Raw genomic sequence first — 25,541 nt, forward strand, 5'->3', positions numbered from 1 at the left:
ATTAAATGCTTACTACTTTTGCTCCATTGAGAAGTCAAAAAAAAAAAAAACACTCATTAATTCTAAGTTGAGGATCATCTGATTATTAGGATCTTTACTATTGTATTCAAGCTCTTAAATAAATAATTCTTAGTAGAGGCAGTCACCTCCTAGTAAGTTAATTTTAACAAACTCAGAAGATATGTAAATATTTCTTTGCCAGCAATTGCTGCACATACACAAAAGATATTGTATTGACCATGTTTTCTGAACACGTTAGTTATTTGACAATGTGCATTCATGGGGGCAGTGAGATAGAATCTTATTTACTTTTTAAGATGTTTAATTGATAATTTTTAAATATTTATAGTATACAACATGACTTTTTGGTATATGTATACATTGCATAATAGCTAAATTGAGTTAATTAACATGTATATCCTCACATGTTTATTTTGGTTTTTCCTGTGGTGAAAATACTTAAAATTACATCTGAGCCATCTTCAAGTATATAATACAATTGTATTAATTACAGTAACCATGTTGTATAAAAGATCTCTTGAACTCATTCTTCTTATTTCACTGAAATGTATTTGTTGACCGGAGTCTTCCCAACACCCATACTTTGCTCCCTACCAGCCCAGAGAACTACCATTCTACCATCTGACTCTGATTCTATGATTTCATCTTTTTTAGATTCCATATATAAGTGAGATCATGCAGTATTTATCCTTCTGTGGCTGGCTTTTTTAATTTAATATAATGTCCTCCAGGCTCATCTATTTGGAACCAAATGGATAGAAAATTTTAATGTTTAAATTTATTTTAAATTAAATTCTGCCCAGGAATCTCAGAAAAAAAAAGATTTTGGCTTGTATCCATTTTCTTTCAGAGCTTAGTATATATTGCTCCAGGATCTTCTAGCTTTTAGTGTCTGGGTTGAGAAATCTGCAGAGATCCTAATTGATTTCTCCTTATATGAAATCTTGTGGCTTTTAAAATTCTCTTCTTATTCTATATATAGATATTCTATAGATATGGTCTATATCTATATTCTCTATATATTATATATAGAATAATGTATATTCTATATATAATAATAATATCAGTATTATTCTGTATACTAGGCATTTTTATTATAATGTGCCTTGGTGTAGATCTGTTGTGATTTTGTACATTTGGTGTCCTGTATGCCTTTTGTATTTGATTTTCCAATTCATTCTTAATGCTTGGGAAGTTTTCTGATATTATTTCATTGAATAGATTGTTCATTCCTTTGGTTTGTAACTCTATGCCTTCCTCTATCCCAATAATTCTTAAATTTGGTATTTTTATGTTATCCCATAATTCTTTAATGTTCTGCTCATGGTTTCTTACCATCTTCACTGCGTGGTCAACATTCATTACAGGATTATATATTTTGGTTTCATTATCTGAGATTTTGTATTCCAAGTGATCTAATCTGTTGGTGATGCTTTCTATTGAGTTTTTAATTTGGTTTATTGTATCTTTCATTTCAAGGATTTCTGTTTGGTTTTGTTTCAGAACCTTTTTCTCCTTATTGAAATTATCTTTTGCTGCCTGTATTTGCTCTCTTATATCATCCTTTAATTCACAGAACATTTTAATTATGTACATCCTGAACTCCCTTTCTGTAATTTTTCTGTTGTACTGGTCATGGATCATACTAATGTAGTATCTTGGTTTGTTTAGGGGCACTTGCTTCCCTTGTTTTTTCATGTTGTTTGTGTATCTTCCCTTCTATCACTGTGGATCCTAGGCATTACAGTTTTTACCCTATGGATTATTGTGTCCCTGCAGGATTTCAATATCTCTCCTTTAAGAGAGAGAACAATAATAAGATATTTCAATACAAGTAATGTACAGCCTTTAATGAAATATCTGCTATTAAGACATTTATGGTTTTGTCACAATATATAGAAATGGTGAGTTCAATTGTTATCTACAATATAAACAGTAAGTTTTAAAAAGTGTCTACGGTTTCTGATAGTGGACAAAGAACCAGGGGTGAGGTGTAGGATGAGATGTTGAGGCAGTAGGAGGGGAGGCTTTAGAGTTATTAGATCTTAAGGAGTGTAAAAGAGGAATCTAAAGGAGTTGGTTAGAAGCAGGAGAAGATAGAGAAAGTTATTTAGAGGAGACAAGTAAGCTGGAACACAAGAGAGAGTATAATAAACAAGCAAATAGAAATATTCAGAAAAATAAAAAATGTAAAAGTAGGAGATAAGAGAATATACAACACAACTGTAGTATACTATTGACACATCCCAGTTTTCAGTAACCCAATTCATGAAAAGTACTTGGTTTACAAATGTTGGGGATGTGAGGGTTGGAGAAGAAAGAGAGAGAGAGAGAGAGAGAGAGAGAGAGAGAGAGAGAGAGAGAGAGAGAAACATCTCAAAGAAATATACAAGGATCGTTTTTGTTGGAGTTCATTATCTTTCCTGCTTCCCCTCTTGTCCAATAAGTGAGGTTGGCTGTTTGCTAGAATGTCTCCCCTCAGGATGGTTAAGGTTATTAGGGTGGGAGGGTTGATCTTGGGGGCAGATTTCCTGGAGGTGGTGTACAGCATTGGCTCGTCCTGAAGGGAGACCACACCCTAAGAATCTCCTCTGGGGCCCGCTGGCGTGATGTGGGCACCTGGTCTTATCTGCTTATATCGCCTGTAGATCTCACAATTCCTAGTATCTAATTTAGCCTCTAAACTGTATCTTACTACCCCCCTCCCTTTCTACTTCCCACCCAGGAACCTTTCTCTCCAGAGGTCTTGTGGTCTGTGCTCTGGGGGCTGCGCGGCAGTCTTGGAGAGCTGTTTTGTATTGGGCAGTTCAGTACTGGGTTTTGTGAGCTATAGACCATCAGCATAGCCTCAAGCTTTGTGCCTGGTTAATAGCTGCTAGGGAGAGGGGCGATTTGGGGACTATAGATATCTGATACTGCTTCTAAGCCCTGGCTGCTGACCCAAGCTGTGAGATGGAGGTGGCTGTGTTCAGAGATGGGGTGTAGGGTCAGGTGGGGCTAGGCAGTGGCAATAGGCAGTATTTTCAGAGATGCAGCTCTGTGGCATGTAGTGTTGTGGCTGGCAGCTGTCTCCAGACCCTGTGCAGTATCCCCAGGTGGAGGCTTCTATGTGTAAGGCACTATGGCAGTGGTTGCAATGTCCCAAGATGAAGGCGACTGGGGGAGCCCCACATTGGTAGATGGAGGTCCACATGGGAGTGGTGGCCGGAGGTCCTGCATATGGGCAGTGGCCAGGTGTCCTGGTGGGAGTGGCAGCCAGGATTCCTGCTCGGATGGTTGGCCAGGTGTCTTGTGTGGGTGCTGATGCTGGTGGTCGTGCTTGGGCATCTGGAGGTCCTGTGTGGGTGAGTGACCAGGGGTCCTGTGCTGATGCTGAGGCCTAGAGACCTGCATGGGCAAGGTGGCCATGATTCCTGCACAGAAGCAGCTGTTGGGGGCCCTCTAATACCTCACAGAGAAACAGTATTCCCACTAATAGATTCCCAGGTCATAGAGCGGCATAGAATGCAGCCTCTTTCTAATCCACCATCTTGGATCCTCCAAGATAAATGTTTATGTCAGTAATTGAGGTACTCTTTTACAAATGAGTTGTGACATTTTAACATGTTTACTCTTCCTCACATGTTTGTGAAACTTTTACATTGGAAATGACATTTTCAATTGGTCCATATTCTCTTAAGATTTGTTTTATCTCACATGTTTTTAATGTTATTCATTCTAGTTGATGTGTGATGGTAGGTCATTTTGGGTAAAGAGCAGACAGAAAGTGTGAGAAAACTTTTGAAGCTCTCAACAAACAAAAAAAGTCAATCCATAAGCATATGTCAATGAAAAGTGTCCCTCAAGAATGAAAAGAAAATAAAGATTTTCAGATAAGACTAAAGTAAAAGAATTAGTTACTAAATTACTAAATGAAATTTGTAAATGGATACCTTGATTTGAAGGCAAATGATGCCAAATCAAATTTAAACACTAAGAAAAGTCAAAGAGTAGCAGATATTCCATATATCTAGCTAAGTGCAAGGTCTCTCTCTCTCTCTCTCTCTCTCTCTCTCTCTTTTTAAAAATCTTTTTATACTAACTTAAGAAACATGTAAGCATATAATAAACTAAAATAACAGCATTTTTTGCAGACATTGAAACCTGCCTAGGTATATCAAATATAAATCTATACCATTAAAAGTGGTACAGAGGGCAGGTTGGAGAATTGCAAGATTTCTGTATTTGTGAGAATGGATACATTGTTAACTGGGCGTTGAAATGTTAAGATGAGTACTGCAAATATTAAGATGAGTACTGTAATCCCAAGTAAAACATTTATGAATATAATTCAAAACAAAACTGATGACAAGATAATTAAAATGAATTTCTAAAAACAATTGAAATAATTTAAGAAGTTACTTTTATTTTGAAGGACAGTATTTGTATGTAGACAGCTCTTATTTGGCAGCCTTTTATCTGTTAGTTTTTAAGACATTTCACCACAATTTCCTCTAGATAACATTTTTGCTAACAAGAATAATGCTCTTGATCACGTTGTTGTTTCCTGTGCATTTGTTACAGATGTTTTTAATATTTATTTTTTAACTTTTAGGTGGACACAACATCTTTATTTTATTTTTATGTGGTGCTGAGTATCGAATCCAGTGCCTCACCCATGCCAGGCGAGCATGCTACTACTTGAGCCATGTCCCTAGCCCTTGTTACAGATTTTGGTTTGTGACAAATCCCTCCAAAACATAGCAACTTAAACTTACACGGATTTATTACCTTGCTGCTTTTATGAGACTGATGTTCAAGAATTGGCTTAGCTGGGTGTATACCTCTGAGTGTGTCAGGAAATTGCATTTAAGATATTGGCCAGAACTGGAAGAATTGATTGGCACAGAGACCTTCTTCACAGCTCATACCTCCTGGCCATATAGGAATCTCCTCAGATGATTAGCCACTAACAGTTTACTCAGAAACAACTGACCCAGGAGAGAACAGAGAAAGCAGAAAACTTCAGTTCTTTCTCTGTGTATACTCATACTGTCACTTCTGGTTTATTCTCTCTCCTAGAGGTGAGTTTAGTAAGTCCAGCCTCATTCATGAGAAAGGGGATTATCTCCTACCCTTGGGAATCGAGGATTTTGTGCTCAGTTTTTGAAAACCACCATAGTTATCCTTTGACCACAAACTTAATATTCCTTCCACATGTACCCTAAACTGTCTTCTACCCAATGCCTCCAAAAATCTCATTCCATCACATACTCAGTGTAAAGGCTAGACTCTCATCATCTGAATGAGGTCCACGTATAGATGCAGCTCTTTGAATGAAGTGACATGAGTGCAGCTCTTCACATATGGTTCATGAAAGTTCACTCTCTAACCCTGAGTCACACAATGTGCAATGTTGGAGCATAGGTAATTACTATGGACTTCCTAATTGAGGGAAAGTGTGAGGCACAAAGGAGCCCCAGAACTGCAGCATTGTTTAAATACACAGAGGTAAACATTGGAGGTTTCTTGATTAGGTCTTAGTGTTACTTCTTCTGAGAATAGTTCCTGGTTCTTGACTCTATACTCAGATCTGTTTTGTGCTCTTGGTGATCCTCTGCTTGTTTGTTTGTTCGTTTTAAATTGGAATGTGGCCTATGTTTGCAGGTACATAATTTCTTCACAGCTTTGTGCTAAGAGAACTTGATGTCTCTCGAAGTTTCTTTTCATTTCATACTGTCTCTGCCTCTTGCATTGAAAACTCACAGTGTTTCTTATATTCTAGTTCTCCTAAAGAGTCCCCTCAAAGTCCTCCTAAGTCTACTAATTGCCCAGTTCTAAAGCTACTCCATCCTTTAAGTTTTGTTATGGCAGCACCTATTTCGAGTACTAATGTCTATTGTAGGTATCTAATGCTGTGGAACAAAAATTAACAAATATTTATTATATTTATTCAGTTTTATTTTTTAAAAGAAACCTTCTCATTGGTAATAAAATGGATGAAACTTGAGACATTATGGTAAGTGAATTAAGCCAGGTCCAGAAAGACTGCATGATCTCACCCTATGTGGAATCTGGTGTGGGGCAAGGTACTTGTCAAAGAGAACAACCTCCAAGATAAGGAAGATGAAGAAGTACTGGAGATGTAATCCGTGAACATACAGCATGGTGACTATAATTAATAATACTCCATTTTTTCATGAAATATTCAAAGAGGGAAGATCTTAAAAATTCTAACTACACACAAACACATGAATAGAAACAGGTAAAAATCATTAATATTTTTTCAGTTGAATTTGTCATTTTATTCTTATTTTCTATGTGTCTCACCTTTTTTGTTCCTCAATACTTACTGTATTTATTCTTTATGTGTAAAGTGGATATTTTATACTATGTTAATTCCCTTAATAGATTTTCCCTAGAGTTTTCTTAATGCTTGCTTGGAGGACTTACCAGATACACTTGGTCTTACTAGAAACCACTTTGGAAACCACTATATAGGAATAGAGGGTATTACCTCTATACCTGTTTTCTCTTCTTCCTCAGTCTGTGATTATTGTTAAAATGTCCTATCTGAATATGTCAAATACCTCAGTTATGTTGTGAAAAATATACTTTTGTAAAATTAAGAAAAGTTTTGTTTATATGCTTTCAAAAACACTGATCTTTTCTACAATACAGAGTCTACCATTAACCCATGTTATATTCAGTATATTTTATATCTCAGAAATTTCATTCCTTGAATTTTTATTTTCATTTTTATGTATTTTTCATGTTTCTGTAATTTATTGAACATACATCATATACTTACAATAAGCATGTAAAAATTATCACCTTCTAAATTTAACCTTAGTGTCAGTTCTAGGTTAGTTCTGATTGATGCTTTGTCTGTCTCTGAATTGCATTTTCTTGTTTTCATTGTAATCTTGGTGACTTTTTATTTGATTCCAGACATTCTGACTTGACCAATTTAGATGCCAAATATTTTTGCATGTCATAAAATTTTTTTAGAAAATAAAATCATTCAAGAAGTGTTTGGTTCTTTTTGCACTGGGTTTTAGCATCTTTTAAGTAAATCTGAAAGAGTTGAGGTCAGGCTAATTATTCACCACTACAGACATGAGACGCCTCTAAGTATTTTATCCAATGCTCAGAAAACTGTGAGCTTTTCCAATCTTGCTAGTGGAAACAGACACTGTCATTGGCCCTGTGTACCCTGAAGTACCATTGTTCCCTCTAGGCATTTTGGATCATTCTTTTCCTCTCCTTGAGTAGTTATCTAATGCTCATTTACTGATGAGCTGACAACTGAGAGGAGCTCTCTGAGGACCTCCATTGCTTTTATTTTTAGGGACCTTCTCTAGGGGCCTTCAGTTTGCATATTCTGGCTGCCCTACAATCTCCAAATTCACAACTCTCCACCCTCAACTCCCTGAGCTGGATGGGCTGTGTAGGGCTCCTCCCTGCACTGTATCCTGGAAACTCCAAAGGAAGGAAGAGGGACAGTGGCAGGCCTCACCTCCTTCATTCCCTTTGTCTCAGAAATTTCAGTCTCTGGCCAGGGGTGGGGAGCGGGCATTGTACAATCTGAATAGCTGTCTATTTTTGCATATATTTTCTGATTTGTGTTTAAGGTGTTAGCTGCTAGGGAGGCTCTTTTAGGGCAGCACCTGCACTTGTGGGGAAGAAATCTCTGCCCATTTATATGACTGCAAACATCCTTTTTTTTTTTTTAATTTCAGAAAGGCCCTCAGGAGTAAACCATGAGCAACATATTAAACCACTCAAAGCTGCCCAGCCCCTCCTCCAGGTGACTTAGAATAAACTTTACTCACTATAATACTAAATGTTTTACCCTCTTTGTTATAGGACAGAAGAGGTACATGCAGAAATGGGGAGCATAATCAAGAAAGCTTTTACCTTATCTTGGGGAACAGTCAAGCAAACTTGTGCACATATATTGAGTCCTTGAGTCTGCTAAGAACAATTTGAACATCAGCTGTCAATGCACCAGTTTGGGTAGAAAGGAAATTATACCAGCAGGGTGTTTAGACTTTTGTGGGCAGTCAAAGAAAAATAACTGATAAATGTATGGACACTCTCCCTATGTGCATGTACTGAAAAATATAAAACTAACATTAATGTCAGACCATTCATGGTTCCTTAGCTATCTTCAAGATTTGGGTTTTCAAATCCTAGCAAAAGAAAAAAAATGGAAGAAAATTCAAGGAATAATAATTTTACTGTGAGAACATAAATTGGGGTAGAAGAAAGCTGTTCTCCAAATTGAACTATCAGAGGAATAATTTGGTAGATGTTACTTAGAACTTAGTCAATGGAACTCAGGTGACTGTGATGTGCTGAAGCAAGTTCCCTCAGTTCTCTGTTCCAGGATATAAAATTAGTGATTCCATCCTTCAACCCTCTGCTCCAGCACTTGAACTTACTTCTTACCTTAGGGAAATTCCACACATACACAATAGCGGTAGGAGGCAGAAATCTTTTCCTTGCATTAAAGAGGAAAATCCACTTTTCTTAACATTATTGCATTTGAGCATTGTCAGGTGCCACAAGTACCAGGCCCATGCCCATGATGGGTAGACAGAGAACAGCTGGCACTGTGCAAGATGATTTGCAAAGGTCGCATTAGTGGCAAGAATTGTGCCCAGATTCCATGAGTAGTAATGACTGAAGTCTTTCCTGCAGAGTCCAGTGGCCAGTAGAAGGTCTCAGTGGCATCTGGGTCCAGCACCAGGGTCAGTGGTTCCCAAAAGAGGGAAGGTTTGTGAATTGTTTCTGGCTATGAAGCTTCAAGCCTGATTCTCTGACCTAATTCAAAATGAAATCAGCTCCTTGAACACATATGTAAATTCCTTTATGTTTAAGCTAGAAAAACTGGCACTCCTTTTTTTTCTTTTTCTAAAAGAAGGGACAGATAAATTATGTCTGGGGAATGATTTCAGAGGTCAGCATTGGGAGTTTTACATTATGCTGAGTTGAGTCACCTCTTAAATGTTCCATCTGCCTGTACCTGCCAGGACACAAAATGAGACTTATCTCCTAAATTGGGTGTGGTTATAGATTAGATTTATCTTCCATTTCCCTTATAAGGAAAACTACCATATTTTAATGTAGATGAAAGACTCCTCTCCATCCTGAACTCTCTGATCACTGACCTCAGAAGTTCCCACTCATCCTAGTAGCACAATTGTTGGTGAACTCAGTTTGGAACACTCAGCTCTCTCCCCAGACCTTTAATCTCAAGTGTGATGCACCCGTCTAAGAACTGCTTATTAAACAAGCATGAAATGAGTTGCCAACACACAGTCTGGGAATCTTGCTGTACCTCCTTACCACTGCAGTATGAAGTGTGACCACCAGACCAGCAGCATCAGCACCACCTTGTCTTAAATATGGAACCTCTTACTTAACTCCAGACCATCTATTTGTTAAAGTGACATCCAGGAGATTCCAGTGCAGGAAAATCTAGGACTCCCTGGTCTACCTGTTTCTAGACATTTTGCCAGTACTGTGCAGAATGCTCTGGGCATGGGATCTGATCAGGTCACTTACACTGGAGCTCTAGGTCTCAGTACTTGTTCCTTTTCCCTCTGTAGCCAATCTCTCCCTTGATGACCTCATCAGTTCTCAAGGCTTTAACTATCATTTATATGGAGGCACCTCCCAGATATAATCATCCAGTCTATAAATTTCTCCTAAACGTTTCCACATTGTCTATTACAATGCCATTTGGCCACCCAACCTGCATTTATGGTGCACAACTGAGCACAGCATCTCCTGCATTGAGTGTTTTGAATGCATTCAGTTATCACCATCTGTGCTCCTGACAGAGTCCTCCCCTTATCTGCTAAGAGCAGCTCCATATTTCTCCAAGCACAGTCTAAAATCCTTGACTGCTCTTTCTCATACCTCAGATTTAGTCCATCAGGAAATGCTGTCAAGTCCATCTTCAATGTTGTGTAGAATGCAGTCACTTCCACTGTTTTCACTGCCACAACCCAGGTGAAGTGATGGACATGTCCATCCCAAAGGACTGGTTAGTTTCCTCCACTTTTCCCCACCTCCTCATGTGCCCCCTCCATACTGTTCTCAGCAGAGCAGCCAGAGTGAGTCCTTGAAAGGAGAAGTTGTCCCTGTCTGTCTTTGCTCCAGACTGCCTCACTCACAGTAAAAATCCTTCTAATATCTCTAGGTCCACATGTTCGGTCTGTATTGATAGCCTCCTCTTGAAGACCCTGCTCCAGTCACACAAGCCTCCTTGTTCTTCCAGAATGCATAGACACAATCTTCCTCTAGTGCATTAGCACTGACAGTTCCCCTGCCTAGAAAACAACTCCCCAGAGTCCTCATAAAAGAGCTCTTCATGTTTTCCAAATCTGTCACTTCCCATTAGGCCCACACTGACCCTAGTGAAACTGTCATCTTCCCTGTCCCCCTACACTGCACTCTGGATCACATTCCCTGTAACACTGACCACCTTCTAACATGAATAGAATAACTTTTCTCACTCTGCTTATGGCAGATCATCTCCTCTTCCCAGTAAAACACAAGTTACATAAAAGTAGAAAATTTTCCCTGTTTTAGTTCCAAAATATATTGGAAATGCAAAAATTGTTTGCCATATACACAGTATTCAAAAACATCAGTTAAATGGCCACTGTAGAGCACCTTCCTAAGCTAGTGACATAGCTTCATTAAAGGAACTCTGTGGCAGCTGCAGCACAAGGTCCTCTCACACTGAGGTCAGGATCACCTGGGCTTTTCTCACCAGTGATGCTTGCCCTCACCCTCTTCATCCCCTCCTACATATAGGCTCAAGGGTCCTATTTTGCAAACAAATAAAAATCTAAATTAGACTCTGATTCATAAATTATGGATTTGGATAGGAGCCCACAGGAGGATTATTAGGATTATGGGCAGGAAGAGGCATGGGTGAGCAGAGGAGATGGAAACCTAGCAGTAATTTATCTAAGTGAGAAATTATGACATGCCTCCTCTATGCAAGTCTCACCATCTGGTTCATTTAAAAGAGATTAGGGAAAAGATGGGAAACACAGTCTAGGAAACAGTCCTGGATGGAGGGCCAACGCTGGCCAGTAAAAATTCAGTTGTTGATATCAGTGAGACCTGTGTGTACAGAGGCTGCTTCTGCGATTTGTGGGGACTATATTGGGGAAAATGACTCCTGTGTCAGTTATAGGCAGGGGACACCCAGAGAAGAATGACATCAGCAGTCACACAAAAGAACAAGAACAGGAAATTTCTTCCTTGAAGAAACAAAGAAAAGTAATCTCAACCCAGGAAAGTTGGTAGCTAAGAGCCAGAGTCATGACTGATCCTGGGCTGACCTGACCATATAAAGTTCTTGCTGCCAAGGTTCTGGAGACTGGGCAAGGCCTGGACAATGTCAAAGTCCCTGTGCTCACAGGTGTGGTGCGACAAAGTTCTACAGAGGGACCAGGACAAAGCAGAATGAATGATGACCCCTGAGGACTGACTCAAAGCTGACAATGAACTAAAAACCACCTGGACACAACTCATCAATAGTTGGCTCCTCACAGCCATCACCTGTCCCAACCTTGTAAAGAACTCAGCACAGAAAGCACATGGGTTCTGGAAAGTTCTCAGGTCTTTCTCCATTTTAATTAACCCATCCAGCACATCTCATGACAAGAATCTTATTTTTAGTAGATAAGTAGAAGTTACAGCTCAGTGTACCATGAAGTTGAGACAGGGATGGAGACAACCCAGCCACACCTCTGCTGGAACAGGAAGGTTGAAAAGAGGCAGAGGTCTCTGTGGGGAGTGGACCTTCTTGCTCTGCGACAGACCACTTCCCTTTTCATGCCACAGAAACACACACAGACACACACATACACACAGCAGTTGCAAAATAATTCAGGAGCTCTTCATGTCACAATAGGGATGGGGACAGACTTCAACAAATCTTGTGTTGTCCAGTCCCCTACAAGGCAGCTATTCACAATATAAGAAAAACAATCCTGAATGAATTCAGATCAGTCTCTGTAAGAGCTGACACTATGAACATCCCATCACACAAAAGTCCATACCCAGAGTCCCCTTTACAGAGTTGTGTCCCCTTTACCCTACCTGCTTTCCCACTTCAGGGCCTCCAAGGACTCACATTTATAAGCCATGAGAGAGGCTTTGGAGCCAAGGCCACTGTCACTATCTAGGATAAAACAGATTTGGTCAGAGCCACCAAAGATATTATTAAAGGAAGAATTGCTGGGTGGTTGAACACCCCCAGGGGCTCCCATCTAACTCAGAGGATCAGGATCAACTCTACTCACTCAGGTAACCTGTCCATGGCTCCCCTTTTTTCCATCTGTGAGAAGAAAACAACTTGGGAGAAGCCAGGGAGGAGGCAGGCCATGAGGGCCTAGAGGAACCAGAAGATTCTGAACCCCAAGGAATTTCACAGAACTGTGACTGCAGACCCATAAAAGGAACAGAAAATATGAGGGAAGAAATATGAAGGTGATACCTCTGGATACCAGTGACGAGTCCTGCTCCCTCACATGTTGAAGTATAACATTAGAGAAGCACGCTGAGGCAAGCATATAAAGCAGGGTTTATTTAAAAAGGGGTAATATAGACTTCTCTGGTAGGGAGAAGGGGACCATAGCTGGCTTCCTGGTACCACCAGAAGGGTGTTTTGCCTTTTTATATTTCCTAGGCTTCCTTTAATCTCCTGGTCTGTTCCCCTAATCTCTCTCTTTCCTGCATACATGACTAGGCCCAGGAGATGCTAGGTGGGATGGCCAACAGGTGAGAAGTAGATGGGCTGGAGGGGCCAGGGGGGAGTCATCCAGGCAGGAAGGGAGTGTAATTAAGGACTCCCAGAACGGAGGGACCATTACCTTAGGACAGGTTGGAGTAGGGGCAGGTTATCTTGATAAGGGTGGAGGAAGGGCTCTGAAGGAATTAACATTTCAGTTCCTCCATTCTCTAGATCTGACCCTTGCCTCTCTGCCTAATTTGGGCTTCAAAGGAATTGGGGCTAATTGCCCTTTGGAGATTTGTCCTGGCTGGAACCTTTCCCTCAGACCTATGACTGCTAGGAGTCAGGTCCCATTACTTTAATTGTCAATGTCATCAATCTGTCCTTTATTTTCCAGGTACTGTATAATAGAGTACACCTCAGGAAATAGCCCCAGGTGTGTGTGTGTGTGTGTGTGTGTGTGTGTGTGTGGTGTTTCCCAATAAGGAGGCAGCACACTTTTCTACCTGGGCCTGAGCCCCACGCCAGGAGCTCAGACCCCCCTCTTCAGTCTTTCCCTACCTGTGTTCTTCCTCCCCCATGTCACAGGAGCCACCATGGCTCCATGGAGGACCAGGACAGCAATGATGCCTGTTAGCACAAAAAGACCTGGATGAAGGCAAACTTCACAAATAAGCTCAGCGCTTTATTCAGGAACTAAGTCTTACACAGGAACAGGGGATGCAGGGACAAAATGCCGTCATGTTGGGACCCACTTTCCTGGTGGAAAATGAGCCCCTGAACAAAGGAAGGACTGGGCTTCTATAGGTTATCCTGAGAGGTGGTCTAGTGAGCATATCAGATTTCTTGGGCACCCAGGAATTTGGAGTTTGTTCTAGTAATCAGAGAAAGGGTCAGTTTGAGTGCTGAGGAATTTGAGCTCTTGGGTCAGGAGACTGTGCTCAGATGTGGAGAGGATTCACTCCAAGGAAGGTCAGTGCCCCTGAGAGGCTGTCACCTTAGTGTGATGAGACGCCTCCTTCCTCCTGCAGTTAGCACCAGGGAAACATTTGTCTTTGGAAATGAAAGCTGTCAGTGTATGACCTTCTTTTTACTCCTTTTTTCCCAGGCCACAATATTTTAGGAATTCTTCATTTTTTATACCTATTAATGCCCACATTAATGGGCTGAGGAGGTGGCTCTGGGAATGGAAGACAAAGTGAGGGACTTTCACCCCCAAGTTCAGAGCCTGCTGAAGGTGCTCCAGGTTCCTTTGACAACAGGCTCAGTGCCCTCATGCACTCCTTATCCAATCTAAGAGTGAACTTGGGCAGGAGCCCATGATGCTGTGCACAGCATGTATATGTATGCTTTTCTCCAGAAGGCAGCACCACAGCTGCCAACTTCTGGAAGTTTCCATCCCCTGCAGGCCTTTTCTCCCCATATTTTAGAGGTGGTTTTCCCCAACCCGCTGCCAGGTCAGAATGATCTCAGCAGGGAAAATCCCAAGGTCCAGATAGAACATTTCCAAATATATGTGCACCTAATAACCAAGCACCAAAAATAAAGTCATATACCACATAATAATGTTTTTGTTCAACAATGTTCCTGTAAAATTATATTACCTAGCAATATCTTGGCTCTCTCAGGTTGTGTAAGTGCACTCTAAGATGTCACACAACACTCAAATGACCAAATGATGTATTTCTCCGTTGAGACATAGGACTAAACCAGTCAGAGTCACTCCAAGTGATTTGAGTTGGCACCAAATAATGACTCATAGAGGGATAAAATACCTTTTTTGGTGGGGGGGTTCTGTGACAGTTCCTCTGACTTAGCTCACACAAAGGGGGCCAGGCAGGCAAGAAAGAAAAAAGGGAGCATGCCTTGAACCCTGGCTTTATTGGGGGAGGCTGTTGCATGGAACATACCATCCACATAAGGCAGAGGGGTAATATTACAAGGGGCAGCCCACTCCCATTGTGTAACGCCCACTTCCAGAGCTGTGCTCCTCTGCTGAGCTGAGATGGGATCCACCTGCTTCCCTGTGAAGGCAGTCAGTCTCCAATTTCCATCACTCAAAGCTAGGGGGCGCTCAGCTCCTATGTGGCAGCTCCAGGCATTTCTTAGTATCTCTGTTGGTAAACAAAGCACAACTATGCAAGAAAACAAACTTGGTAAAAATAAAGAGAGAAATGCAAAATCCAGAAATGTTATTTGAAGACCTCCTCAATATTTCACACTAAGTGATAAATTAAACTACTAAGTAAATGATAAAAATAGATTTGAACAACACTATAAGCCATCGAAACGTAGTGGACATCTATAAGCACTCCTCTCAACAACAGATGAATATACATTTTTTTAAAGGTGCACGTGGAATATTTTTCAGGATTTGCCATATGCTAGTCTAAAATTAATAAACATTAATCCATTTGAATGCATAAAAGTAATACAAACATCATCTCTGACACAGTGAAATGAATTACTAATCAATCAAATAATTAAAGAAATCAGGAAAAGTCACAAATATACGTAAATTTTTAAAACACTCCAGAATAATCAATGGCTTAACAAAAGAAAAAGAAAGTTAGAAAACACTGTCCAATTAATGTAAAGGAAGATGCAACTCACCAAATCTCTGAGGTAATAATCAAAGAGCACTTAGAGGGAAATTTTTAGCAGTAAATTGGTAGCTATAAATGCCTGCATTGAAAAGGAAGAAAGGTTTCAAATGAATAACTAAACCTTCCACCTGAAGGCACAGAAAAAAGATCAAACTAAACTCCAAACAGACAGAAGAAAACAGTAAAGAAGGAGTAGAAGATAATAGCAGGAAATAGTAGAAAATAATGAAGTAGAGAACAGAGAAGCAATCAAAGGAATCAGATAAGATGGTTTGGAAAGATGAACTAAATGGACAAATGGTCAGCTGGACACACTAAATAAAATAAGACTAGAATATTTAGAATCAGAAAAGAGAGAGGGTGCAATATTACCAACTTTATAATAATAAAAACAATTTGAATTCTGTTGTGAAAGATAGTATTCCAAAAAATTAGCTAGCATTCATAAAATGGACAAATGGTAGATACAGCAACTAGTAATGCTGACTCAAAAATAGACATTTTTGAATATACCTAGAACAAGTGAAGACACTGAATTAGTAATATTTTAGAAAAATATCTACAAAGAAAACCCCTTGTCCAGATGACTTTACTGATGAATTATACCAAATAGGTGAAGAAAATTATTGATGGCAGCTCAGGTTCCTGGATCACTATAGGAATTCTAGAGTTTGACTGCTTGGGTTTGAATCTTGGCTCTATCATTTGTGGGTTGTGAGACCTTGGGAAAGTTTCTGAGCTCTCGGTGTTTCTGCTTCACCTTCTGTACAATGGGGTGACGCTGACTGTTGTACTGAATGTTCACTGTGGTTAGATAAGTGACTGTGGTGAGAATACCATAAACATGAAAAAATTTGAGATACTCTGGTGGATTCAATAATTATTCAGACATATGGCTTTTTAAACTTTTGATATTATATTACCTTCACAGGACATGGCCAAGATTGAGAGAGAGACCTAGGACATCTGGGCTTTCTCTGAGCTGTGGGTGGAGGTATCCACATCAGGCAGCAGAGGCTTCTGCAGCCACAGGCACAGAAACCGAATGGTGGATATTAAAGAATAGAAATAAAGAAACATTCCCCTTTCCTCAAGTGGAAAATGAAGAAAACAGGGAAAGTCAGGGCACCACCCACTGGTCATGTTAGATTTGCTCTTCTATCTGAGGTAGCCATGATCTAACACAAAACTCCTTCTCTTCCTAGGCTCAGCTGTCTCTCCTGTCTAGAGAAGTGACACTTAGAAAGGCACATGGTCCCCAAAACATGCTTTAAAATATATGAGGCAAGACATTTTTAAAAAAAGTAAAATACATGAGGCAAAATTGACAGAATTATACAAATGTATGATTTCAGAAATGGTCTTTCTATACTTTCATGAATTTATAAGTTTTTAAATTCATTATAACTCAAAGCAAATGTCATTGAACTGAATTTTTTAAACAATTGTTATGATTTTTAATTTTCTAATAATTAAATTTGATGTCTTTGAAAAACAGTCAGTTCATTGTTAGTTTCCTACTTCTGCAGGCCGTGTGAAGGTTGTCATATTTTTCATTATTCATAATACTGATTATGATACGTAGTTATATATTTCTTAATTCACATATGGATGTCTATAAGCCTGTTTCTACCATCTGTCATTTTACTGATTTTCATTCCTGTTGTTGTTTTCCATTTGTACTTACACTTTTATCTTTTTTCCACCATGTGTAAATAAGTACTTTATTATCAAATAGTTCAGCATCACAACAAGATTTCTGATTTTAAAAGGGTTTTCTTTACATAGCATTATACTGTGAGATTATACTAGAAGAAACTAATACTATGTCCAGTTCTCGTTTCTCTTTTGCAATTGGGTAACTTGCTTTGATCTAAAAAGTCTAAATTTCTCTCACACTTGTTAATGCAGTATTAGTTTCATTTCAGGTAATATAATTTTACCAGTGCCAGCCTAAGAGACCTTTTTTATAGTGACATATGACCAACTACAACAAAAACTCACAATTATTTTTACTTACAAGGGCAAATCATCCTTAACTCAAAGAAAAGAAAGGACTAAAGTAGGTAAGGAAGTATGTAAGGCAGATGAACCCAGAAATAACATTCATTAAAAGATAATACTCCATATCTAATAATCCCATATGATAAATTATTTACTCAGAGTAAGCAGAAATTTAAATTATCCCTTGGGACTTTGACAATCTAATGCTAAGGCTTCTTGTGAATTCTAATTAATGCTCTAAATTAACCACTATTTATCAGAACAATCTACCAGAAGTCTATGAACCTCAATAATTACAAGCAGCTTTAAATTTATCCTGTGTAACTTCTTTATCCAGTATTCCACAAATAAAATTCTTCTTAGATTGCTCTTAAGATTTATAATCAATTAATTGAGTGCCTATTATATGCCAGGCACTGTGCTGGGTGCTGAGAATGTAGTGACAGCATTCTTTGCCTTGAGAAGTGGTATCAGACTGCTGAATAATGGAATGCTTGGCTAGAGGAGCATACACCAATATCCCAAGAATCAAAGCTGTCCAACTTCAGTGATTCAAAAGAGTGAATGCTACATATAAGACATTTGCATTGTTCTCCTTGAGAACAGTTTCATCTGATGAGAGTATTTGATGCTTTCTATGTAAACTTGGCTTTAGGCAGATGGAGAGGACTGACAAATATCAGCCAAAAGTAGTTCATTATAAATATTGCTAACTGAAGTGAAGCTATTCACCACTGGCTTCATTGCACAGAAAATGGAAAGGTTCAAAAACTCTTCTTTTCCACAGATGGGATCAATTTTTAATGGCTCCAACTCTACCATCTTTACTAAGGAAAATCTTCAGCAGAGCACGGTCCATTTCTGCAGAAATTGAAGTTTGTTGCTACAGTCTGGTGGTGTATGCAAAACCTGAAGCAGAATTCTTCTAAATCCTACCATCGTATTTGGTGTCTCTCTTGTCTAGAGAAGTAACACTCAGAAAGGCACATGGTTCCCAAAACACAGTGAGGTCATTGTTAGTTTCCTACTTCTGTAAGCATTTTGAAGGTTGTCATACTTTTCTTTATATATAATACTGGTATTGATATAGAATTTTCTGTTTTCTTAATTCACATATGGACATCTGTTTTTCAATCCTGTTGTTTTCCACTTGTACTTACACATTTCTGCTCTGAGCTTTTTTTTCCTTTTGAAATGAATTTTGTAAATTGTTTGACACATTGGTTAAGTATGGATTCCCATAGAAATTTTATTCCCTCCTTCAAATTTTAAGTTTATATCAATCTAGTACATTTTAAAAACAAAATAAAAATTTAAAGTTTTTTTTCCCAAATGGTAAAGCCAATCAGGGCAATGCATCTATAGGAATACAATGTGTGGATTACAAATTCTCAAAAAGAGTGTTTTCTTTTCTTTGTTTGCCAACTTAAGATAAATTTACTAAGAATAATCTTGGGTAAAAAAAAAGATTTTCATTTCTTGCTCAGAGAAATCTTTTGTTTTTCAGATTTAACAGAAAGCCAGAATTTCTCCTATTATAATTCCTATTGAAACTATTTCTGGGGATCATTACCTGTGTGCTTGTTATGATTCACTATGGAGTGTTCCAAAGCCCATGTGTTAAAGCTTGATCCCCAGGTGGTGCTATAGGGAAGGCAATAATGAAATCCCTGAGAGTTGTGGCCTAGTGGGAGGTCCTTAGGACTCTGGGGCTGTGCCCTTGAAGGGCATTGTTGGAAACCTGGCCTCTTCTTGTTCTCTTTTCCTTCCTGGTGAGGAAGTGAGTGGTTTTTCCCTGTCCAGTGCTCCCAACACCATGTGCTGCCTCTCTACAGGTGTGAAGTGGTAGAGCCAATCCCGGACTTCACCTTTCAAAACTGTGAGCCATAATAAACCTTTCCTCTTTATAAGTGAATTACCTCAGGTATTTGATTATACTGACAGAAATCTAACACAGTAATATACCTTGAGTCTAAGGTTTTTCCAAATTTGGCAAATACCTTCAGGATAAGAGCAGCTTTTCTACATGAATTCCTGCCCATAATTATATTTTGAGCTAAAGAATTGTTATCTTGGGGCTGGGGATGTGGCTCAAGCAGTAATGTGCTCGCCTGGCATGCATGTGGCCCGGGTTCGATCTTCAGCATCACATACAAACAAAGTTGTTGTGTCCGCCAAAAACTAAAAAATAAATATTAAAATTTTTTCTCTCTCTCTCTTAAAAAAAAAGAATTGTTATCTTACTTACGCTTCTGTACTTTTGAATACTTATTTCATTTTATATCTTCTTTTTAGGTCATTTCAGGGGAAGGGGCAGCCATAAAATCAAGTTATTGAAAATGGAATCACCATGAATTGTTGATTCTTTCCTGCTATTGATCTGACACTGGGACAGATGCTAGAACCCTTTTCTGTCTAGAGCAATGCAACTCAAATGTGTATTAAGTTCACTAGCATTGGATTGTGAAATACTTTTTAAAATCTTTGTTTCTTTAGTATTTTATGGGTGCTGGGGATCAAACCTAGTGCCTCACACATGTTAGGCAAGCAATAAAGACACATATAGAGAAAGTGAGAGTGAGCAAGGACACTTCTACCACACCTTGTCCCAGACTGACACCAGTTAAGCAAAACAAGAATATTTACATCATGCCCTTGGGTCTGCTGGGAACAGTTTGATAATCAGAAGCTGGTATAGCAGCCTGAACACCTAACTCAGTATCTCCACTGAGGGCCTGTAAAGTCCTAAAGTCCTGTCCTTACACACACCCTGTCACTCTCTTCTTCTCCACTGATGCAACTCTTATCCTTCTGATTACAGCATCCACAAGTTTTTAGTGTTCTCTTTACTTACTATTTTTCATATCCCAGTGAAGTTCATCAGAAAGTGCTGTAAAGTTTATCTTCAAATGTGTACAGCATCCAAACACTTCCACTATGTCCCCTGCTCATACTTCTTGTGAAGTGACTGACATCTCCAGCATAGAGTGACTAGTTTCCTACAATTTCCCTGATGCCTTCCTAGTCATCTGTCTCAATTCTTTGTCAGCTCATCAGTCAGAGTGATGCTTTGAAAAGATACTCCACGTCTATCTTTGCTCAAAACTGCCTCACTCAATGCAAGATTCCTTCTGTCAACCTCCAGATCTTCAGAGACTCGCAGTGTCTCTGAGCTCCTCTGGGTGACTCAACGGAGGACTTCCCAGATTCTCACTCTCCCTAGTACACCCCACCTCACACACAGGATCCTACCCTGGTGCATTTGCACTGCAGCTTCCTGTTGCCCAGAAAAATCTTCTCCCAAACATCCTCATGACAAATTCTTCCATGTGCTTTGAATCTTTCTTCTAAGGTCAATTTGCTCTTAAGTCCCACACAGCCATAATAAAACAGCCATCTTCCCTGTCACCACACACCCACTCTGATACCTGCCCTGCAACAATTACCACCTAATGTGAACACTGCCCTTATTCACTTTGTTTAGAGTATATCTTCTTACTCTCCTATAGAACACAGGCTCCACAGAATTGACACTTTTGGCCTGTTTTCAACTCCCTGATGTATCCTAGATGCAAACTGTGAGTCATATATATATGACTATATTCAGTAGTCAAAAATCAGAGTTGAATGAATGATCAGTGTCATCCCCTCCCTCTTCTAGAGACACTGTCTTTAGTAATAGAGTCTCAGACCAAATGCTGCTGTGGCATCTGCAGCACAAGGTCTTCTCACACTGAGGTCAGAGCCATTTGTGCTTTTCTCACAAGTGCTGCCATCCCTCCTTCCACATCAGCCCTCCTGCTCTCCACAGCAGCTAAGGACATTTTGATCTTCAGAACAAGATGATCCTTGACTAATGGATCATGTTTTCAAACTAAACAGAAATTTCTATTAAACTCTGATTTATCCATGCTGTTATCTGTAATGGAGCAAGTGCTAGGGTTAGTAGAGCTCAGGGAAGACACAGTGCTGAGTAGAGAAGATGAGAACCTAAGAGGAATTTATCTAAGATGAGAAATCATGAGCTCCTTTCCTCTGCTAATCTCATGATCTGGTTCCTTTAAAAATATTGGAGGATTGATGGAAAATACAATCCAGGATCCACTCTGGATTTTGTGGGAATATGACAAGAAAAATGACTCTTGCTGCCATCAAAGATTAGAGATACCCAGAGGAGATGAGACCAGAACTCCTACTTATTAACAAGAACAGGGATAATTCTCTATTGAAACTGAGAAACAAAAAAGATAAGAGCAGAAGGTCAGACTCAGGTCTCAGCCTATGGTAACCCAGTGGCATGATGCCCTTCCTGCCCATGGTCCTGGAGACAGACCAGCCCTGGTGATGTTTGAGTCCCTGCCATCACAGGTGCTGGTGAGTTGAGGTTCAACTGAAGGGACAAGAACTAAAGATCAGGGAAGATAATCCAAATGAGGTGTGACTACAGCAACGCCCAGGATAGACTGGACACAGACTGGGTACTACCTTGTCCACCCTGGGCTCCTTATCCTTCTGCTGTTCCCACCTGCCCCAGATTCAGTACAGCAAATATGTGGATTCTGGAAGGTTTAAGGTTTTATTTTCTCTCTGAAGTTTTAGGAATCTTACTTTCATTTATTCATCCATTAACCACATTTCATGGCACAAATGTGAAATACAAATCAATATGCAGATTCAGTTTTTCAAAATGGGAGAAAGAAGCTACAACTCAGGGCAATACAAAGCTAGTCAAGAGTGGAGATGTCCCTGCCCCATCTCTGCTACCAAGAAAGTTGATTGAGGAAGAGAACAGGACAGTGTGCGGAGGAGTCTTCATGCTTAGGGATGGGCTCTTCTCTCCAGTTCCTCACATTATGATGATAAGAACACAGACACATAGACATATGGTTGGTCAAAGATAAGCCAGGACCTCTTAAAATTGCAGTAGGGAGCAGGAAGAGAACTGAAGAAATCATTCAATCCCACAGAATGCGGCTGTCTCACACTGTAAAAGAAAGTATTATGAACAAATTCAGATCACTTGTTGTAATGGAAACACTCTGAACAACCCATCAAACACTCAAAATGTTAAAAATCCAGAGAGTGCCTGTAACTCAGGAGTCTCCCCATTCCCCAAACCATCTCCCTCTGCTGGCCCTCCAGGTTCTCACCTTTCGAAGCAGTGAGAGACACATCAGAGCCCTGGGCACTGTCATTACCTGAGCAGAACAAATACAGAAATGGATCAGAGCCCACAGGAGATTATGTCTAACTGGAAGAAATATGGCATGGATCAGCTCCCCCATTGCTCTCCTCTATACTACTCCAAAGGTCTCTGGGATCGTGATACTTCATACTTACGGACAGCTGGAGCATAGGTTCCTGTTTTTCCTCCTGTGGGAAGAAAGCATACTGTGAAAGAACAGGTTGGAGACAGGTCTTAGAGGTGCCCCCTAGTCCTGGACACTGGGGAAGTCTCCAGAACTGTGACTGCATATGTAGGGAAGGATCAGGAGAGAGGGAGAAAGTATATGGGTGAAGATGGAGCCAATTGCTCTCTTGGAGGTCTGTCCTCAGCAGGGAAATTTCCCCTCTGACCTCTAAATGCTGGGAATCAGGTTCTCTTCACCACAAACATCAGAAGGGTAAAATTATCCTTTAGTTTCTATGTGTTTACAAAGAGTAAACAGGGTCCAGCCTGGGTAAGCATGTTTGTATAGCTATTAATCCCCATTAACAAGCACACTTCTACCAGGTACTTGAAACCACCAAAGGGACAAAAATCCTGAAAGTGGATTTTTGCACTTTCCCTACCTGGGTTTTTCTTCTTCCAGAAGACGAAAGCAGCCACAGCTCCAGTGACAACAGCTCCAAGGAGAACCACACCAGCAACAATTCCCATGATAGGGATGGTGGGCTGAGGGGGTGGCTCTATCAGGAGAAGGGAAGGTAGATGAGGGCCCCTGATCCCCAGCTCTCAGTACCCACACTGCTGAGGGACTCCAGAACACTCCTGCTTTTCTGAAAAGAGGCTCTGTGCCCTCATCCCCTTCGTACCCCATCTCAGGATGAGGGGCTCAGGCAGCCCCTCATGATGCACATGGCAAGTGTATCTCTGCTCCTCCCCAGCAGGCACTAACACAGCTGCCCATTTCTGGAAGTTTCCATCCCCTGCAGGCCTGGTCTCCACAAGTTCCATGTCCTGTGTCTGGTCCTCCCCATCTCGTTGCCAGTTCAGGGTGATCTCCTTAGGGTAGAAGCCCAGGGCCCAGCACCTCAGAGTGACATGGGCTTCAGAGCTAGGATGGTGAGTCACCTTTGTCTTTGGGGAATCTGAAAGGAGGAATGGGAGAAATTTAGACATTTTTGCATTACCTCACCTGGCTACCATCCGAAGAATGCACAACAGAATTGTGATGGGAAAGGGAGCATAAAGCCTACATACAACCCTGGACTGAGGCTTCTGGCATAATCTCCTATTCCTTGAAAAGTTCTAGAACGAGGCTGAGACAACTCAGTGTAAGAGGCTTCAGGTGTCTGAGAGGGACTTCAGGTTCTGGTCTTAGTAGAGGCTGAGATTGGAAAAGCTGGAGTCAGGCCTCTAAATCATACTAGGTTGAAGTGGACCTGACAGTCTGTCCTTAAGTCCAAGACTACTGTCAGAGAACTGTGGTCAGTTATTTATTGTCTTTCTCACCAGCCAGGGACAGACTGGATCCCTTACTTATGCTATTGAAAGCGGCCTTCAGTTTCTCTCTAGTACAGCTCCCGGGAATCCAAGCTGACTCTCTTCCCTCTGGATGAGAAGCAGGGCGGTTTTCTACAGTGGGTGCCATTCTCCCCCCTTCCCCCGCCCCCCCTTGTAGGAAGCAGGTAGAGGGATCTACAGGAGATCAAGTAGGTGTTCAGTAGCTGCTCGAACCTATGCGCTGCAGTGTCTCCTTCCCTTTCTTCAAGTATCTGCGGAGCCACTCCACACAGGTGCCCTCCAGGTAGGCCCTGAGGTGGTCCGTGAATCCAGCCACCTCCCACTTCCGCTGGGTGATCTGAGCCGCCAAATCCGCAGAGGTCCAGGAGCGCAGGTCCTCGTTCAGTGAGATGTAATCCTTGCCATCGTAGGCGAGCTGCTCATACCCGCGGAGGAGACGCCCATCTGTCCCCACTTCGCAACCATACATCAGCTGGAGTGTGTGAGAGCCTGTCCCCGCCTCGCGGTAAGCCGCGTCCCAGTCCCGCCCACCCCGCGGATTTTTCTCTAAACTGAGGAGGAAACCTGGCCAAGGTCCTCGCGGGCTCTTTGTGGGTCAAGGGTCTCGAGGGTCCCTTAGCCTTCGCGGGTCCCTTCACGGGGTGAAGCCAGGCCCAGGGAATCCCTGCCAGACTAAGAACCTTCCATGAAGGACATGACGGGTTGCGACCTCCTTATGGGGGCCCGGGGTCACTCACCGCCTTCACTCTGGTTATAGTAGCCACGCAGGGTGTCAAAGTCCACTCGGTCACTCTGTGCGAAGTCCTTGGCTTTCTTTGTCTCCAGGTCCCAATACTCCGGCGCTTCCTGTTCTATCCATGGCGCCCGCGGCTCCATCCTGGGCATCTGGGCTTCACTGTCGAAGCGCACGAATTGTGAGTCGTCCACGTAGCCCACGGAGATGAAGCGGTACTCCCCGCGGCCGGGCCGGGACATCGAGGTGTGGAAATACGTCATGGAGTGGGAGCCTGGGGTCGAGGAGCCACTGAGACCCTAGTGACCCTCCTCCTGTTGCCCGACCCAGTTCCCAGGTTGAGACACCAGGAGGAGAGGATTGGGCTTTAGAGGTGCTAAGGGGGCAGTGGGACTGGGACTCGGATAGCAGGACTTAGGGGCGGGAGTGGAGAGTCAGGAAGAGCCTCCTTAAGCTGGGAAGGGTCTGGGTCAGGCCATGGAGATGGTAATTCTCTGGGTCCTGAGCCCTTAAGGAGGCCATTTCCCTCCTGATCCTGCACTCACTCACCTGCCCAGGTCTGGGTTACAGCCAGCATCCCTAATAGCAGCAGGGACAGGGTTTGGGGCATCATCACCCCGATCCTGCAAGTCTGTGGAGATTCTGTGTCCTGATCTGTGTGTTGTAGTCACACCAGACCGTGATAACGCTGATTGGCTTCTCTAGGAGCAATACATGCAATGAGAATGAGAACTGGGACCATGT

General features: G+C 41.2%; 1 protein-coding gene across 1 annotated transcript; it reads right to left on the reverse strand.

Moving 5' to 3' along the window:
• Positions 1–3,126: 3,126 nt before the first annotated feature.
• Positions 3,127–25,418, reverse strand: LOC143402049 (patr class I histocompatibility antigen, A-126 alpha chain-like). The gene is made up of 11 exons (XM_076859549.1): positions 25,347–25,418; positions 24,802–25,071; positions 24,278–24,553; positions 23,413–23,688; positions 23,170–23,286; positions 22,717–22,749; positions 22,527–22,574; positions 13,328–13,396; positions 12,133–12,214; positions 11,370–11,467; positions 3,127–3,434 (listed from the first exon to the last, which is right to left on the reverse strand). The coding sequence occupies exons 1-11, from the start codon at positions 25,408–25,410 to the stop codon at positions 3,127–3,129; spliced, it is 1,641 nt and encodes a 546-aa protein (XP_076715664.1). The 5' UTR covers positions 25,411–25,418.
• Between the last annotated feature and the right edge of the window lie 123 nt (positions 25,419–25,541).

Source organism: Callospermophilus lateralis, chromosome 6, assembly GCF_048772815.1.
Source record: "Callospermophilus lateralis isolate mCalLat2 chromosome 6, mCalLat2.hap1, whole genome shotgun sequence".
NCBI lineage: Eukaryota > Metazoa > Chordata > Mammalia > Rodentia > Sciuridae > Callospermophilus > Callospermophilus lateralis.

Coding starts and splice junctions, on each gene's coding strand:
- LOC143402049 (XM_076859549.1), bottom strand. CDS start 25,410: ATGATGCCCCAAACCCTGTCCCTGCTGCTATTAGGGATGCTGGCTGTA. Junction 24,554..24,801: donor CTATAACCAGAGTGAAGGCG/GTGAGTGACCCC, acceptor AGGCGGGGACAG/GCTCTCACACACTCCAGCTG. Junction 3,435..11,369: donor CAAGAACTTTATATGGTCAG/GTCAGCCCAGGA, acceptor GCTTCTGTGCAG/GAATCATGGCCACCTTGCCC.